Source organism: Sitophilus oryzae, unplaced genomic scaffold, assembly GCF_002938485.1.
Source record: "Sitophilus oryzae breed Bouriz unplaced genomic scaffold, Soryzae_2.0 scaffold_1396_pilon_pilon, whole genome shotgun sequence".
In the NCBI taxonomy this organism is placed as follows: Eukaryota; Metazoa; Arthropoda; class Insecta; order Coleoptera; family Curculionidae; genus Sitophilus; species Sitophilus oryzae.
In genome coordinates this window covers 6,373,552-6,388,186 of record NW_022146055.1, presented here as the reverse complement: position 1 = coordinate 6,388,186, position 14,635 = coordinate 6,373,552, and the positions used below count along the sequence as shown (strand labels likewise).

General features: G+C 30.3%; 3 protein-coding genes across 3 annotated transcripts; 1 reads left to right on the top strand and 2 right to left on the bottom strand.

Annotated features, from left to right (window-relative positions):
* Window positions 1-301: 301 nt before the first annotated feature.
* Window positions 302-7,833, bottom strand: LOC115875963 (synaptosomal-associated protein 29). Its single transcript, XM_030891576.1, has 4 exons — window positions 7,468-7,833; window positions 7,102-7,404; window positions 4,812-4,999; window positions 302-768 (listed from the first exon to the last, which is right to left on the bottom strand). The coding sequence occupies exons 1-4, from the start codon at window positions 7,585-7,587 to the stop codon at window positions 627-629; spliced, it is 753 nt and encodes a 250-aa protein (XP_030747436.1). The 5' UTR covers window positions 7,588-7,833; the 3' UTR covers window positions 302-626.
* Window positions 7,834-11,317: 3,484 nt separating this feature from the next.
* On the top strand, window positions 11,318-12,932 carry LOC115875960 (2-methoxy-6-polyprenyl-1,4-benzoquinol methylase, mitochondrial). Its single transcript, XM_030891574.1, has 6 exons — window positions 11,318-11,726; window positions 11,779-11,928; window positions 11,996-12,151; window positions 12,204-12,381; window positions 12,448-12,559; window positions 12,690-12,932. The coding sequence occupies exons 1-6, from the start codon at window positions 11,576-11,578 to the stop codon at window positions 12,789-12,791; spliced, it is 849 nt and encodes a 282-aa protein (XP_030747434.1). The 5' UTR covers window positions 11,318-11,575; the 3' UTR covers window positions 12,792-12,932.
* Window positions 12,933-12,999: 67 nt separating this feature from the next.
* LOC115875961 (small nuclear ribonucleoprotein Sm D3) lies at window positions 13,000-13,941 on the bottom strand. The gene is made up of 2 exons (XM_030891575.1): window positions 13,476-13,941; window positions 13,000-13,420 (listed from the first exon to the last, which is right to left on the bottom strand). The coding sequence occupies exons 1-2, from the start codon at window positions 13,783-13,785 to the stop codon at window positions 13,323-13,325; spliced, it is 408 nt and encodes a 135-aa protein (XP_030747435.1). The 5' UTR covers window positions 13,786-13,941; the 3' UTR covers window positions 13,000-13,322.
* Window positions 13,942-14,635: the final 694 nt, after the last annotated feature.

Sequence of the window (14,635 nt, the reverse complement as noted above, 5' to 3'; positions counted from 1 at the left end):
CCCATTGGTTGTATGAAGTGTCAATCAGTGTCGCTGTCGACACGACGCAGTTCTGAGAACGGGGCTTTACTTGTGAATTAAAATGACATACAACTGTCACTAGTTTGGAACCTCTTCTTGGATTGGCTAAATTTACAAGTTTGCTTTTTATTGGCTTTTTACAATTTTTGGTTGACGTGCCGATTAATTTATTGAAACCATTAAATATGAAGCAATAAAATTTAGTCTTTTATATGTCTTCTTGTCTTGAATATTAGATATTACATACATTATGACAATTTTATTATAAAAATCAAAAGAATTCTTATTTGTACATTTTAATTGAAAATACATTTTTTATAATAAAAATAAATTATATACAATTTTGTTTTATTTTTATAAAGTACGTAAATATATTTTGAGTAGGATATAAATACTGCAAATTTACATTTTTACATAACAAAATACAAGGAACTAAATTCTATCTACACGATTTAAAATGAGTACACTTAACACTATAACATGAACTACATCAAATATCTCCTTATATTTAATATACCAAAGCACAATCCATAAAATAGGTACAGCTGAAATATTTAGATTATTTTTTAGACCAGAAAAAACTTTAAATATTAATTATTCAAATATTATTTTCTTAGGATTCGTGTCATGTCCTTATTTTGTTTTTGAATACTTAGGTCGGCCTGTTCTGTTTTATTCGTAATATTCTCTATCAGATCATTTTGACTGTCAATCTCTTCACCCAGTTCGCTTGCCAAACCTTTTAACCTAAAACATGGCGCTGAGTTAAATATTGTGCATTGCTTATGGAGGCTAGAAGGAGGAGGCGAGCCGAACGCAAAAATTATGGGCCCAGTTTTTGAGATCTAAATGAAGTTCGAAAATCGCCGTTAGGAGCGCATGCGATCCGACAGATGGAGAAATACACAGCTTCTTATGGCAAGAATTACTATTTTGTTATAAATTATAGAGTTCAGTTAATATTTGGGCATATTTTTACCAGATTTAGCTTTTAGAAACGTGTTTTTTTTCTAATTGAACAATGTGCGTGGCTAAAATTGTGAATACAAAACCTTAAATTTGAGTTTGAAAAGTAAGTTAGAAGTTAGGTTATATCAGATGCCGGTGTTAGATATTCTTTTTCTAAGTTGTTATTATAAAATTGTTTCATTATATGGTTCTTTTTAGTGCATACACGACCGAAGAAAAATATAAGCTGCTAAAATAAATCTTCCCTATAACTGTTGTACAAAAAGATAGAATTTCCCGCAACAAATATCACCAGTTCAACCTTTGATTTGATGTAAACAGTAATTGTTTCTTGATGACAAATGCGAATTAAATAGTTTACGGTGTGATTGTGTTAGTGATTTATTAATAGTTTTTCATAAAAACATTTGAAATTGATATGTTTACATGCAGTTCAGTGTGATATAATTTTAATAAACATTAAAAACTTTCGTAACAAACTAGTAGTGGTTTTACCGCAATTGACAGATACTGAATCACGAAAATTAAAAGTATTTTATCAGGAATAACTTCAATGGAAAGTGAAGATGAACACTACTGTTGCACCCTTTAATCAGTGTTATCATTGTTAATTTTAGCCACCTGGCTAGTGGTAAATTATTTTTATTTTATAACAAGGCCTCCTAGGTTATGTTACGCAGATGTTGATTTTAGGCTATATTCTCTATTAATTTGACTTTGAAATTAATCTGTACACTAATAGTATATAATTTGAATGTTTTTCTTAACATCTATCCATATTTTTTTTAAATAAATAGTTATACCACTTACATTAGGACCTTTGAAAATGCTTGGGTTTCCTTCACCCCGTTCTTTATTTGCCTTTTTTCCACTGTAAGTCCCACTTATACAGCCAGGTACGAAGCAAGATCTATTATATAGGGTTTTTTTAATCACACTCATTGTTACATTGCTAATAGTTCAATAAAATAACTATAAATTTAAAAAAACTAGTAAAAACACAGTTAAATCGTATTCGAACAATGCAAATGATCAATCTAACCCACTTACAGTGCCTCATGGTGTCAAACCGAGAAACTTGCTTTAAAGTAGGGACAGAAATTTCAAATATGCCCATTGTCGATTCGCCTCCTCCTTCTAGCCTCCATAGCATTGCTACTGTAACTACATGGTAACCATGATACACTGGTACTACTGGTATGCCCTAAGCAGGTTAGTGATGGGAATCTAGTTTGAATAAAAAGATTAACGAAAGAGTATACTGCTATACATGTATTTATGCATGGTAGACGGAGATGGGGACCTAGAATAGGGGTCCTTGGCAGTTGTGTTTGACGATTCAAATAAATCGTCAAACACATAGATAAATGCAACAAGTTTAGATTGGAAAGCCCGTAAAAATTTTAGGTCGCGACCGTTATACGCGATCTGGCGCTGCTATAGCGGTCGCTTAGAACAACGGCAAACAAAAACAGAAATAATTTTCTCTTGTCAAAGTCAGAATCTTCAAAATCATAAAGTCTTTCAAAATATAAACTGCTCTCGTTAAAGAAATTCCGAAAAGTGTTTATAGCGTCGATTTTCAAAGTAATTATTGCTATCTTTGAGTTTAATTCAAGTTTTATTTACTCCAACGGGTGATAATTGTGAAAAAGTGGCATTAAAAACTTAAAAAGCTGTGCTGTGAACTGTGAACTGCAAAAACCATCGTGGATCGTGGCATAACGTCGGTTTCCAATGTTTTATAGGTATTTCATACATGTCCTTATATAAAATAAAGTTTCTTGTATGCAACACACTGTATTTTATTTATAAAATTAAAAAAAAATAATAATAACGATGGACATTAATAAGACCAGGTGTTATTTCCTTTACGTGAGGTGGTATTAACTCTCTTCATTTATAGTTATCGGATCGGAAAGAATTCTGATCGCGTCGCGTCCGCTATTTAAACTTAACCTAACTTTGAATTTAAAACTTTGAAATTGTTTTGTTTACTAGGTATTTTAAAACTAAAGGGCTAAAGTGCTTATTTCCAGTACTTTATTGTTCAACGTCTGCCAGTGGGTTTAGGGCAACAAGCAACAAATTCTCTTAGAAGGGCTAAGTCGTCATCTGCTGTAAACCTAAGACTCTTTGTAGGTTTTTTAGTATTGGAAGAGGTGGAATCCATATTTTGGGTCATATTTATTTAATTAAAACTAATCCCAGCTACTTAAATATCAAATTACCTAATAAAACTAAAGCAATAATTCAAAACAATTCAAACATAACTTAAAATAAAAGATCTCGCCGGCCGGCTCCGGTTGTCAAATACCCGCACATGCCCAATTAAGCAATTTTTAAACGTTATCAGAGGTTATTTAGAAATAGCGCTTGGTGTAATTGATCCGCAAATTACGTCAGGCGGTAACGTTATTAGCGGGTGTTGCGTTAAAAATTGACTCGCGCATATCGTAACCATGATAAGGTACGCGTAAATACTGGATGACGCTATTCGGTTTTCCGATATCTCTCTAATAACTGTGCCGGTCAGGCGCTGTGCACAATTTTAGAGGCCACAAGTGGGCGTGCTATGTGCGCAAACTAGTCACCTAACTAGTGCCCGATTCCGAAAATTGGAACCACGAAAAACAATAAAGAAAAAACAAAGATTATAATCTGTATAATCTGTGATGATACTGACTACAATTTGACTTACCTGCTTCAGTAGCGTATCGGATGTTTGTGTTATTAAATAATTATTATTATAACTTATCTATTTTTATAAGAATTGTATATATTTTTATAACAATTTAAATAACTACCAACATTTATTGACAACGTAAAAAATGAAATTTAACGTTTTTATATTAAAGATTTATTGCCAATTACCAAAATATGACACACTGTCAGACCCCTGTTAGTTACTGGTAAAAACTATTTATTTTATCTATTATTTTTATATCTATTTTTTTAAAGGGGACACCTTGTAGATAAGAAGTTCTTCACCATATTTTACATATAAAATGTCAGTAATCTTCATTTTCGAGCCACCTCTGACGCCGTTTTTTTTTATTGTATTGTATCTTTACATATTTTCATCAAATTTAAACAAAACCTTTAAAAAGAAAGTTTATATATTTTTGATATCCAAACAAAAGTTCTCTAATAAACTTCTCATATACAGGGTGTGGCATTAAAAATATTTTATACCAGTAATAATTGTAGTACACAATAAAACTTCACTGAAAACACTTTCTTTCATAAGAAATACTCAATTACCAAAAATTAAAAATAATTTAAAACTACGACAAAATAAAGTGTTAACATTCTACAGGGTGAATCTGGGTTTTTTTATATTCACCTTGAAGAATTTTTAAAAACATGATGAATGTGGGGTCATTAGTATATTTTTTGTAACAATATCATTTCTTTCATAGATATATTTATGTCTTTAATTTACAGTTAGTATTAAAAGTTTTTCTTTATCTCCACAAGTTCGGTTATATGGTTTTTTCTATATTCTGAAACATGACGAATGTGAGGTCATTAATATATTTTTTGTAACAATATCATTTCTTTGTAGATAGATTTATGTGTCTTTAATTTACACTTAGTATTAAAAGTTTTTCTTTATTTCTACAAGTTCAGAATTTCAAATCTATTACCATTTTTGGCCACAAAATGGTTAAAAAAAATTATTTTATATTCCTGTTAGTAATGACTTTATAGAGTAGAAGAAATATTTAATGATTTTAATGAATTCTGAAACAACAAAATTTGGTTCTTTATGTAGAATACCAGTAGTAAGTGCATCTTGATTCTAACCATAAATTTACCGTGAAATATTGCTGCACATCTCCTGTAAGTTTGCATCCAGTTTTGCACTAAAATCCTTACTTCCAGAACTGTAAGATTGCGTTTGCAAAGCATTATAATCACTCCCTCTAAGTCTTGTTGAAGGGTGCTCATTAAAACGATCATATGTTTGTAACTTTTCCTGAAGATTGGTGTTAGAGACTGATTCCTAAAGAAAATTTTTGAATATATACAGGGTGGCGCACCTCATTCACCTCGGTTGACTATACGAAAACGGAAAGACGTAGAAACAAAATATGTTATGGGTACATATGGGGAGACAATGTGCACAATTTAGAATTATTTTGAAATGTACAGGGTGTTTCAGAACTAAGATCCATACTAAAGTTATATATTTTCTTATGGAACACCCGGTATTTTATTTCATTTTTGGATTTTTGGGCCCAAAAAAAGGCATTTATTATAAGGGTTAAATATGTTTAAAATATTTAGTTTTTGAGATATTTAAAGATATTTAAATTTACATGCTACAATAGAATAAGACTATTAACACTCTGTACATTACTTTTCAGAAGTAATTCTTATGCTGAGTTTAAAGGTAGAGAAATAAACTTTACTGAAAAATGGTATTGGTTCCTTAAATTTATACAGGGCTATCAAAAGTTGCTGATCTATTTTAAGGATATATTTTATATAAAAACTTCGTTATTTCAAATACAACACCCTATATTTTTTTTAAATAAATCGAAGCAGATTCAAATGCTCTTTCAAACTATGTTAGGGTTTCCTATACCTATCTAGCTCAGATTTTGAATAAAAAGTGATTTTTAATAAAATTGCAATCAAGATGGCTGGTGTCGCCATGGCAATTTTCTAGTGACAGTTAGTAACTATTTTCAAAGTCGACATTAGTTTATGGACATTATTATTTATAATTTATAACAGTTTACTTAAATTTACCTACAATAGTTTAATAAGTAAATGTTCATTACTTTATCAAGAAAAATAAAGCAGTATCTGCTGGCGGAAAGAATAGATGCTTAGCCTCAAGGGCTTATGCTCAAAGATATCCAAATAGGAATCTTCCAGATAAGCCTTTCTTTGAAAAACTTTTTGTCCCATTTTGCAAAGATGGTAGTGGGTTTATAAAAAACCTATTAGGCAGAAACCTGTCGTTGGAAGTGAAGAAAATGAATTTGCCGTAATTGGCTCTTTTATAGGAAATCTATATATCTACAAGTAATCGTAAAATAATTCAAAGAACTAGGTACTTATTCGTTTTTCTTGATAGAATAATAAATTTATTTAGTAAATATTATTTATTAAACTATTGTAGGTAAGTTAAATAAAAGTAAACTGGTATAAATTTAAATAAGTCCATAAACTAACTTCAATTTTGAAAATAGCTACTAACTGTCAGTAGAAACTTGCCATGACAACACTAGCCATCTTGATTACAATTTTATTGAAAAATCGCTTTTTATTCAAAATCTGAGCAAGATAGGTATAGGAAACCCTAATATAGTTTGAAAGAGCATTTAAATCTGCTTCGACTTATTTAAAAAAATACATAGTGTTGTATTTGAAATAACGAAGTTTTTACGTAAAATAAATATTTAAAATGGACCAGCAATTTTTGATACCCCTGTATACATCTAAGGGAGGAATAACATTTTTCTGTAAAGTTTATTTTTCTACCTTTAAATTCAGCACAAGAATTAATTCTGAAAAGTAATGTACAGGGTGTTAATAATCTATTCTATTGTGGCATGTAAATTTAAATATCTTTAAATATCTCAAAAACCAAGGATTTTAAACATATTTAACCTTTATAATAAATACTTTTTTTTGGGCCAAAGAATCCAAAAATGAAATAAAATACTGGGTGTTCCATAAGAAAAAATATAACTTTAGTATAGATCTTAGTTCTGAAACACCCTGTACATTTCAAAATAATTTTAAATTGTCCACATTACCTGCCCACATAATACCCATAAAATATTTTGTTTCTACATCTTTGCGTTTTCGTATAATCAACCGAGGCGAATGAGGTGCGCCACCCTGTATAATATATTATGAAATGAAACCATTCTTAAAAATAAGCAAGTTTTACAGCTTTATTAAAATAGTAGATGGTAGTCGATGTATAAGAAAAAATTGAAATAAATTAGGAAATAAAATGAAATATTTTATAGGTATTTCAAGAATTTTTTTTTTCATATTATAGGTGGTGTTGTACATTTAGCAAAAAGATTAAATCAAGTAGTAGGTATCTATAATATTCACATTTTGAACTATGATTATACTAACCTTTACAGTACTAGGAGTGCTACTTGATGTTGTTGGGCTCTTATCGTTCCTGCCTGACATATAGTTCTTTAAACTACTAAAAACCGATTTAATTCCGTTGATGTGCTTTTGAGAAAATCTTAAAGTATTATTAATATCGTCCAATTGTTTATCTGTTTTCTCTAATTTCTCTCGCTGGCGCATCAGTTCTTCGGCTGTAGCTATTCCTATTTGTTCAGAGTCTCTTAAAATATTTAAACTTTGTTCAGTACTCCGAATCGTATTCTCCTCGATTTGTCGTTTACGCTCTTGAAAACTCTGAACCTGGTAGTAAAAAACGAGTTTTGAAGGAATTACATTTATTCAAATAAAAAATATTAGCCTTACTTGTGCATCAAATTTATTCTGGTTAGGTTGCCATCTGGAATTTTTTAAGAATGTCTCGTCATCTACATCATAATCATCATCAAAGGGATTCGTAGATTTTATGTATTGGTGTCCCGACATATTTAAATCACTAGCTTGGTCACTTTGAAATTTATTGTTACTAATTTTAATAGCTTTGTTTGTTTACATATATATCTACAAATAAAAAACTGCCCGTTTTTATTCTAATGAAGATTAATTAGATAATAAAAATAATTAATTTACAATACTCCTACAATAACAATGATATAAACTATAAACGTCAGTGTCAGATTGTCAGATGGTGTCAGCAGGGTTCGGAAAACTACATGTTACATTTAGAAACTACATAAACTACATTACATATAGTTAATGTAGTTGATGTAGAGGGTGTAGTTTAGGTAACGTATGTATGTAACTTTCAAATATCAAACAGTGCCTTCTATTAAAAGATCAGCCTACGGGCGGACTTTTGTTTACTTCATCAGCTGTACATACTTAGATATTGGGTTAGATTTCGTTTCATATTTTGTCGGTTGATTTTTGGTTTTAACTCTTTGATTTTTGGTATTATTTATTATTGTAGTGCAAAAAACTAATTATTTTGGTGTTGAAGTGACATAAACTACTACCAGATATATGGTCACTCTCGGTTTCGCATAAAAAAATAGAAATTTTAAAAATTACACGTTGTGCAAGTGATTTAACCTAAAAGTGCCCATACATTTTTACTTATCGTGATTTTTGTGTGTGTTTTTAAGACTCTAACAATTCATCAATAAAGCTTAAGTGGAGTGTGTTATTGGTGCTATGCCTCATCTTTGTTGTGTTCCTGGTGGAAAGGATAGTTACTAAGGATAGTTATTATACTAGGCAGCCTAAAGTGTCCGGAAGAGCAAGAAAAGTGGGTACGAGTTATAAATCAAGAGAATTTTATTGAAAATATCTTTAATAAATTTAAAAATAATATTCTCCCATGATGGTATTAATGAAAACTGGACAATTATGTTTATTTTATTCATATTGTGGAATCTCCACTCCAAGTGTTGCTGGTTCAGCTTCGATAGATTCAAACACGTAAGTAGGTATTATGAACTAGGGAAAAATAAAGAATATGTGTATTAGAGATCATGAAAAAGATTATTATTTTGAGTTCAAATTTTAAAAAAGATTTTTGTAAAGCCAAGACTGATACAGTTTAAAAGAAGAATGTGTTTTTGTTTGATAATATATAATGTATGTTAAGCATAACATATATTTGTTCAGTAATTTTTAATGAATAGTATTGATTATTTATAATACCAAATTAATATCAAATATTTAAGTGATAGCTGAATACAATATGAATAAAATAACAATAAAATTGGTATATTTGCATAATACAAAATTAAGTTTTAAGAATAAAGGTGTTACTAAAAATACTAAGAAATTCATATTTCTTTGTTTTAATTGGTCTAATGTTATTTACATTTTACGTAAGAATTATACCGTATCATCGAAAAAAATCGGCGTCTAGTTGGCTTGGAAATGAACATCGATGACATTCCCTAAATAACTGTACACATAAAATAATTAACTAGAATTTTACAATCTTGGAAAATTTGATATTCTTGAACCTTGATTCTAAATATTCTAAATTTTTTTGATTTTCTTGGAATTTAGGTTCAGGAAAAACGCTGATTGATTTTTTCATTTGGTTTTTCATTATTTTTATTTGGTTTAAAAGAACGGTTCGGCTAACATTATAGCCTCCATCAGTGTTGTGTCATATGAAAAAATAGTGTCGAATATAATCCAAAAATTGCATATAAAATATTCACACCACGCACATAATGTTTACTGCGTACTCCATAGTCAATGTAGATAATTTTAGTGTTAAGAATAATAATTTTAAAAAATATGTGGTCATCTTTTGATAAGTTTATATTAGTTTATTAATTGCAGTAAACATTATGAGGTGTGAATTATATTGTATATGTAATTTTTGGATTATATTCGACACTATTTTTCTCATATGACACAACACTGTGAAGGCTATAGTTAGCCGAAACGTTTTTTTTAAACCAAATAAAAATAATGAAAACCCAAATGAAAACTTAATCAGCGTTTTTCCCGAACCTAAAAATCCCAAGAAAATCAAAAATTTTAGAATAATTTAACATATAAAATGCCAGCGATCTTCAGTTCATAGCCATCGCTGACGCCTTTTTTTAGATAATATTGTATTATTTGTAAATATAATTTTTTCGAACATTGATACTTGCAAAATATACATATAAATTTTGTGAATGCAAATAATAATACATCACTATTAGTAGATATTAAATGTTTTTGTTAAATTAGATCGATTTTCAAACCCCAAAATTTAAAATATATTTACATTTTACCCATTATCTTATGTACCTATACATTATTTGTACATTGTAAAACATTTGCTGCATTTGTATGGTTCATAGTTTATTTGCCAAAGTATTTATTACTATAAATAGGTATATATGTTGTAGTTATTAACTGTATATTATGTATATTTCATTTAAACTATATCATTTTTAAAATACAAACCAAAAATCTGAGGAATAATTATGTTTTCCATGTATTCTACAACATATTTATTAATCCGTTATATCTAACTAGCGTGACGTCATAAATCTCGCCCGTGGGCTGATCTTTTAATAGAAGGCACTGTATCAAAGGTTTGAGGTGAGGTTATAATTAAGTTGAAGCTTTAAAAACACATAATGTATTTAAGAAAACAGAAGAAATATGGCTTTAAATATAATATTTACATCATATTATCTCTATGACACCTCATACAAATGAAAATTATTCATAATATCAATACATAATTTATTAACGTAGTTTTCATGTAGTTAATGAACGGGAAAAGATGTAGTTTCTGAAGAAAAACTACACGTAGTTAATCAGGTAAATTACGTCTTAATTAACTACTTCCGAACCCTGGGTGTCAGGGTGCATCCACACCAACCACAACTATCCTAGAAACGGCGTACAAAGACAACATAACGACCTTGAATAGATTCCCAGTAATTCTATTGGCTGAAATTTTTGACAGATGAATTTTTCAGCCAATAGAATTACTGGAAATCTATTCAAGGTCGTTACGCCGTTTCTAGGATAGTGTGGATTGGTGTGGATGCACCCTCAGGGTGCATCCACACTATCCTAAAAACGACGTATCGGCGTAACGGCGAAATGACCTAGAATAGATTTCCAGTAATTCTATTGGCGGAAAAATTCATCTGTCAGAAATTTTATCTGTCACTGGATAACGTGGATGCACCCTGAGGGTGCATCCACATTATCCTAAAAACGGCGTATCGGCGTAACGACCTTGAATTGATTTCCAGTAATTCTATTGGCTGAAATTTTTGACAGATGAATTTGACAGATAAAATTTCTGACAGATGAATGTTTCAGCCAATAGAATTACTGGAAATCTATTCAAGGTCATTACGCCGTTACGCCGATACGCCGTTTTTAGGATAGTGTGGCTGCACTTGTGGGCTGCACCCTCAGGGGTTAAAAAATATACCCTCATTTATATATGATCTCCCATAATAAATAAATTTAAACAATTTCTTCTTCTTGTTTCACGATGCCCACGCGTGTTTCGACGGCCAGTCGTGGGCCAGTTAGAGCCTAAAATTTAAATAATTTGTTTTGATTTTACTTTTTAATTTATTGAGATTATCGGTTGGTAGTACCCTGTTAACAGGCCGGATAGTCCCGTAGCTTAGGCCATTAAATTAACCTATTCTCTAGTAATTTAGTTTAACGGCCTGAGCTGCTAGGGCTATTCGGAACCTATTCTCTGAGGGTGCAGCCACACTATCCTAAAAACGGCGTATCTTAGGATAGTGTGGCTGCCACCATAGGTTGCCACCCTGATATTAACTAAAAAAAATAATAAACACCACCATTGACACCACTTATGATTATAGGTTAATGGATTTGATTATTTTTATCAAACATAAACATACTAATTTTAAATAAGAGTCTCCATTAATTAGAATACGAATATAGTAAAGCGCTATAGGCTATATTCCTCCATCCAGAGTTATACTAAAATATGTTTTTAAAACCTTATAAAATGCTGGCTTACTCTAAGCGAAGTTTTTGTAAGCTCAATGTAAAATCCCTAACATCTCAAGCAAGTGCTAGACACAAACAAACGCATTTTGGATTTGAAGTAGTAGAGGAAGATCAAAAACAAGAGAAAGGTTATTGCTCATAATATAAATTACTTCGTAAATTAAATTATCACCTTTTTAGTTCATAAAGTTTTTGAAAATGTTGCACAAGACTATGATGTAATGAATGATGTTATGTCCCTTGGAGTACATAGGTTTTGGAAGGACTATTTTATTTCAAAATTAAGTCCAACTAATAACACCAAATTATTGGATGTAGCAGGAGGAACAGGTAAAATAATTTTTGTTTCAAAAATTGTTTCCATTTTTCAAAAAACTACCACCCAGTATTGTTTCAGGAGATATAGCTTTTAGATTTATTAATTATGTACAGAATTACAAATTAGACAATTGCCATGTTACTGTAACAGATATTAATAGTCACATGCTAAATGTGGGACAGATCAGAAGTAAAGCATTACATCATAATTCTGATCTAATTGATTGGAAGGAAGGTAGATATAAAAATAAGTGCTTAATTATAAGTAAAAAAGTAAAGTGGTTTAGGTAATGCTGAACACCTACCGTTTGAAGATAATACATTTAATGCCTATACTATTGCTTTTGGGATTCGTAATTGTACACATATTGATAAAGTTTTAAACGAAGCATATAGGGTATTACAGCCAGGTGGTAGGTTTTTATGTTTGGAATTTAGTCATTTAGAAAATTCAGCAGCACAATGGTAAATAATGACAACAACGAATATACCGATCAATAAAATGTTTTTTTTCTTTATTTTTGATTTTAGGATGTATGATCAATATAGCTTTCAAGTTATACCAATATTAGGCCAGCTTGTAGCACAACAATGGAAGCCCTACCAATATTTAGTTGAAAGTATTCGACAATTTCCACGTCAGGTATGTATCAACAAAATTTTTAGCTTAAAGGTAGGTATTTCACTGTCATATTATTAATGTCATATTTATTAATAAATTTGATAATACTGTACGTGATTATTTTTATAGTACTTATTATTGAATATTTCAGGATATATTTAAAAATATGGTTGAAGAAGCTGGTTTTCGACAAGTGGTATATGAAAATCTTACATTTGGAGTTGTAGCTATACACTCAGGTTTTAAGTTGTAAATATTATTTTTTAATAAAATATTTAAAGACAATCCAAGTTATTTTTAAATGTTTTGTTAATTAGATTAATTGCAACTGAATTGAGAAAAAATTATGATAAAAATTTAAAATATTTTTTAATAATTTCAATTAAATTAGAAATAAGAATATATGAACAAGGAAATAACCCAAAATTAACTAACCTATTAATGAAATAAAAAAGAGAATTAAAAAAAATAAGATCTTTTACTCTGAATTAACATTATATACCTCAAGAAGATAGTATTTTAATAAAAATTTTATTTACCTCTATATAAAATACTTTACAGAATTTAAGTGTTTTAATGTTACAATTACTAATTAAATTGAACAGAGGTTAGAAATAAACTTCTTCACATTATTATATTCTAAGATACGAACTATTTATCCTAAAATGTTCTTTGATAAATGTTGATTAGGTTTTGAAAAACTTACATTTATCCTAAAAGCTTGTCTTATAATCAAAATTTAAATACTTATATATACACCCATATGAGTAAATACATCTTAATATTATCGTCCTCTTCCTCCTGGACCAACTTGCTGATTTGGCCAAGGTGCTCCTCCTCTACCTCCTCTAGTAGGAGGTCCACCTCTACCCCTTCCTCTGGCTAAAACGTACATTTTAGTGTAAATTAGGAAAAACTATACTATAAATTAATTTACCTTGGGCTCGAAGAATGCCCGACTTTCCTCGTCCCGCAGTACCTGATTTTGTTTGTTTTTTAAACATAGGTGCATTCTTTAACATATCCGGAAGTATCATAAATCTAATTTTCGATCCTCTAATATAAACGTTTTCTAGTTGTGCAACTCTACCATCTCTGTAAGTTACAGTTATTTGAGTCATTTGGCAATTCATGTTATCTTCCGCTTCGATTAGTTTCCCTCTATAAACTTCACCGGTAATAGTTTCGCAAGTAACAATATGTCCTTCGGCTTCATGGAGCACTTTGATTGGAACTCCAATAGACATATTTGAGTGTAAATTTTTTGTTTAATTTATCACAAATAAAAATATATCTTTATAGAAGTGGATGATTTCAGATTTTGAAAAAGATATTTGTTTTGGTAGCCGGTTTTTAGACGCTGAAGTTGTTTGTGCCCACAGAAGATTTTAGAGGACGGTTGTAGAGTGACAGGAGTGACAGACAGAATGAGAACCATAGACCAGTAGTTCAAATGATTCAAATAGGTTCTTGTGCAGGGTTGACACGCCGGTTAAATGTAACAAAATTCGTAGTTTACCCTCGTTTTAACAAAAAAATACAAAATATAGTTAATTAAAATTTGTAAGTTTTCATGAATCGGAAGGATTTTACTACACTTTTTCCTTGCTAGCAAAGATTTAATTCAATTATTAGAACGTCTTTAACCTCAACTTAAAATAAATAAAACCAAAACAAAACATATCATATGATTTGGAACTGTCCAATCAAAGTGCTTACAGATCGAGCAAGCGCAGAAAACCTCCTCCCGAACAAGGATAGACTTATGTAGGAAATGCATTGACATTCTATAGTCATCCTTCAACATCGGGACAGGAATTTAAGCGGCACTCTCCGTATATTTTATTAAAACGTATTTGGGTTTTCCTAAACGGTCTCTTTTTACACGCAAAAACAGTCAGCCACTGAGCAAAATACTCAGCGGTCGGTGAGCCGCTGTGTTCCCAACGCGCACACAGATTTTTACATTGATCAACATTTTCTTATTTTTAATTTTTTTTTTATATGTCTTGGGCCCATCCCTATGTTAATATATGATCAACAGAAAATAGGGAGATTTAATACGCCATTGTTGGCAGCCCTCCCGATTTATTGACA

Coding starts and splice junctions, on each gene's coding strand:
- LOC115875963 (XM_030891576.1), bottom strand. CDS start 7,587: ATGTCGGGACACCAATACATAAAATCTACGAATCCCTTTGATGATGAT. Junction 5,000..7,101: donor GCACTCCTAGTACTGTAAAG/GTTAGTATAATC, acceptor AATTTTCTTTAG/GAATCAGTCTCTAACACCAA. Junction 769..4,811: donor ATGTGCAGCAATATTTCACG/GTAAATTTATGG, acceptor GCCATGTTTTAG/GTTAAAAGGTTTGGCAAGCG.
- LOC115875960 (XM_030891574.1), top strand. CDS start 11,576: ATGTTTTTAAAACCTTATAAAATGCTGGCTTACTCTAAGCGAAGTTTT. Junction 11,727..11,778: donor AGATCAAAAACAAGAGAAAG/GTTATTGCTCAT, acceptor TCACCTTTTTAG/TTCATAAAGTTTTTGAAAAT. Junction 11,929..11,995: donor GGATGTAGCAGGAGGAACAG/GTAAAATAATTT, acceptor GTATTGTTTCAG/GAGATATAGCTTTTAGATTT.
- LOC115875961 (XM_030891575.1), bottom strand. CDS start 13,785: ATGTCTATTGGAGTTCCAATCAAAGTGCTCCATGAAGCCGAAGGACAT. Junction 13,421..13,475: donor GGGCATTCTTCGAGCCCAAG/GTAAATTAATTT, acceptor TGTACGTTTTAG/CCAGAGGAAGGGGTAGAGGT.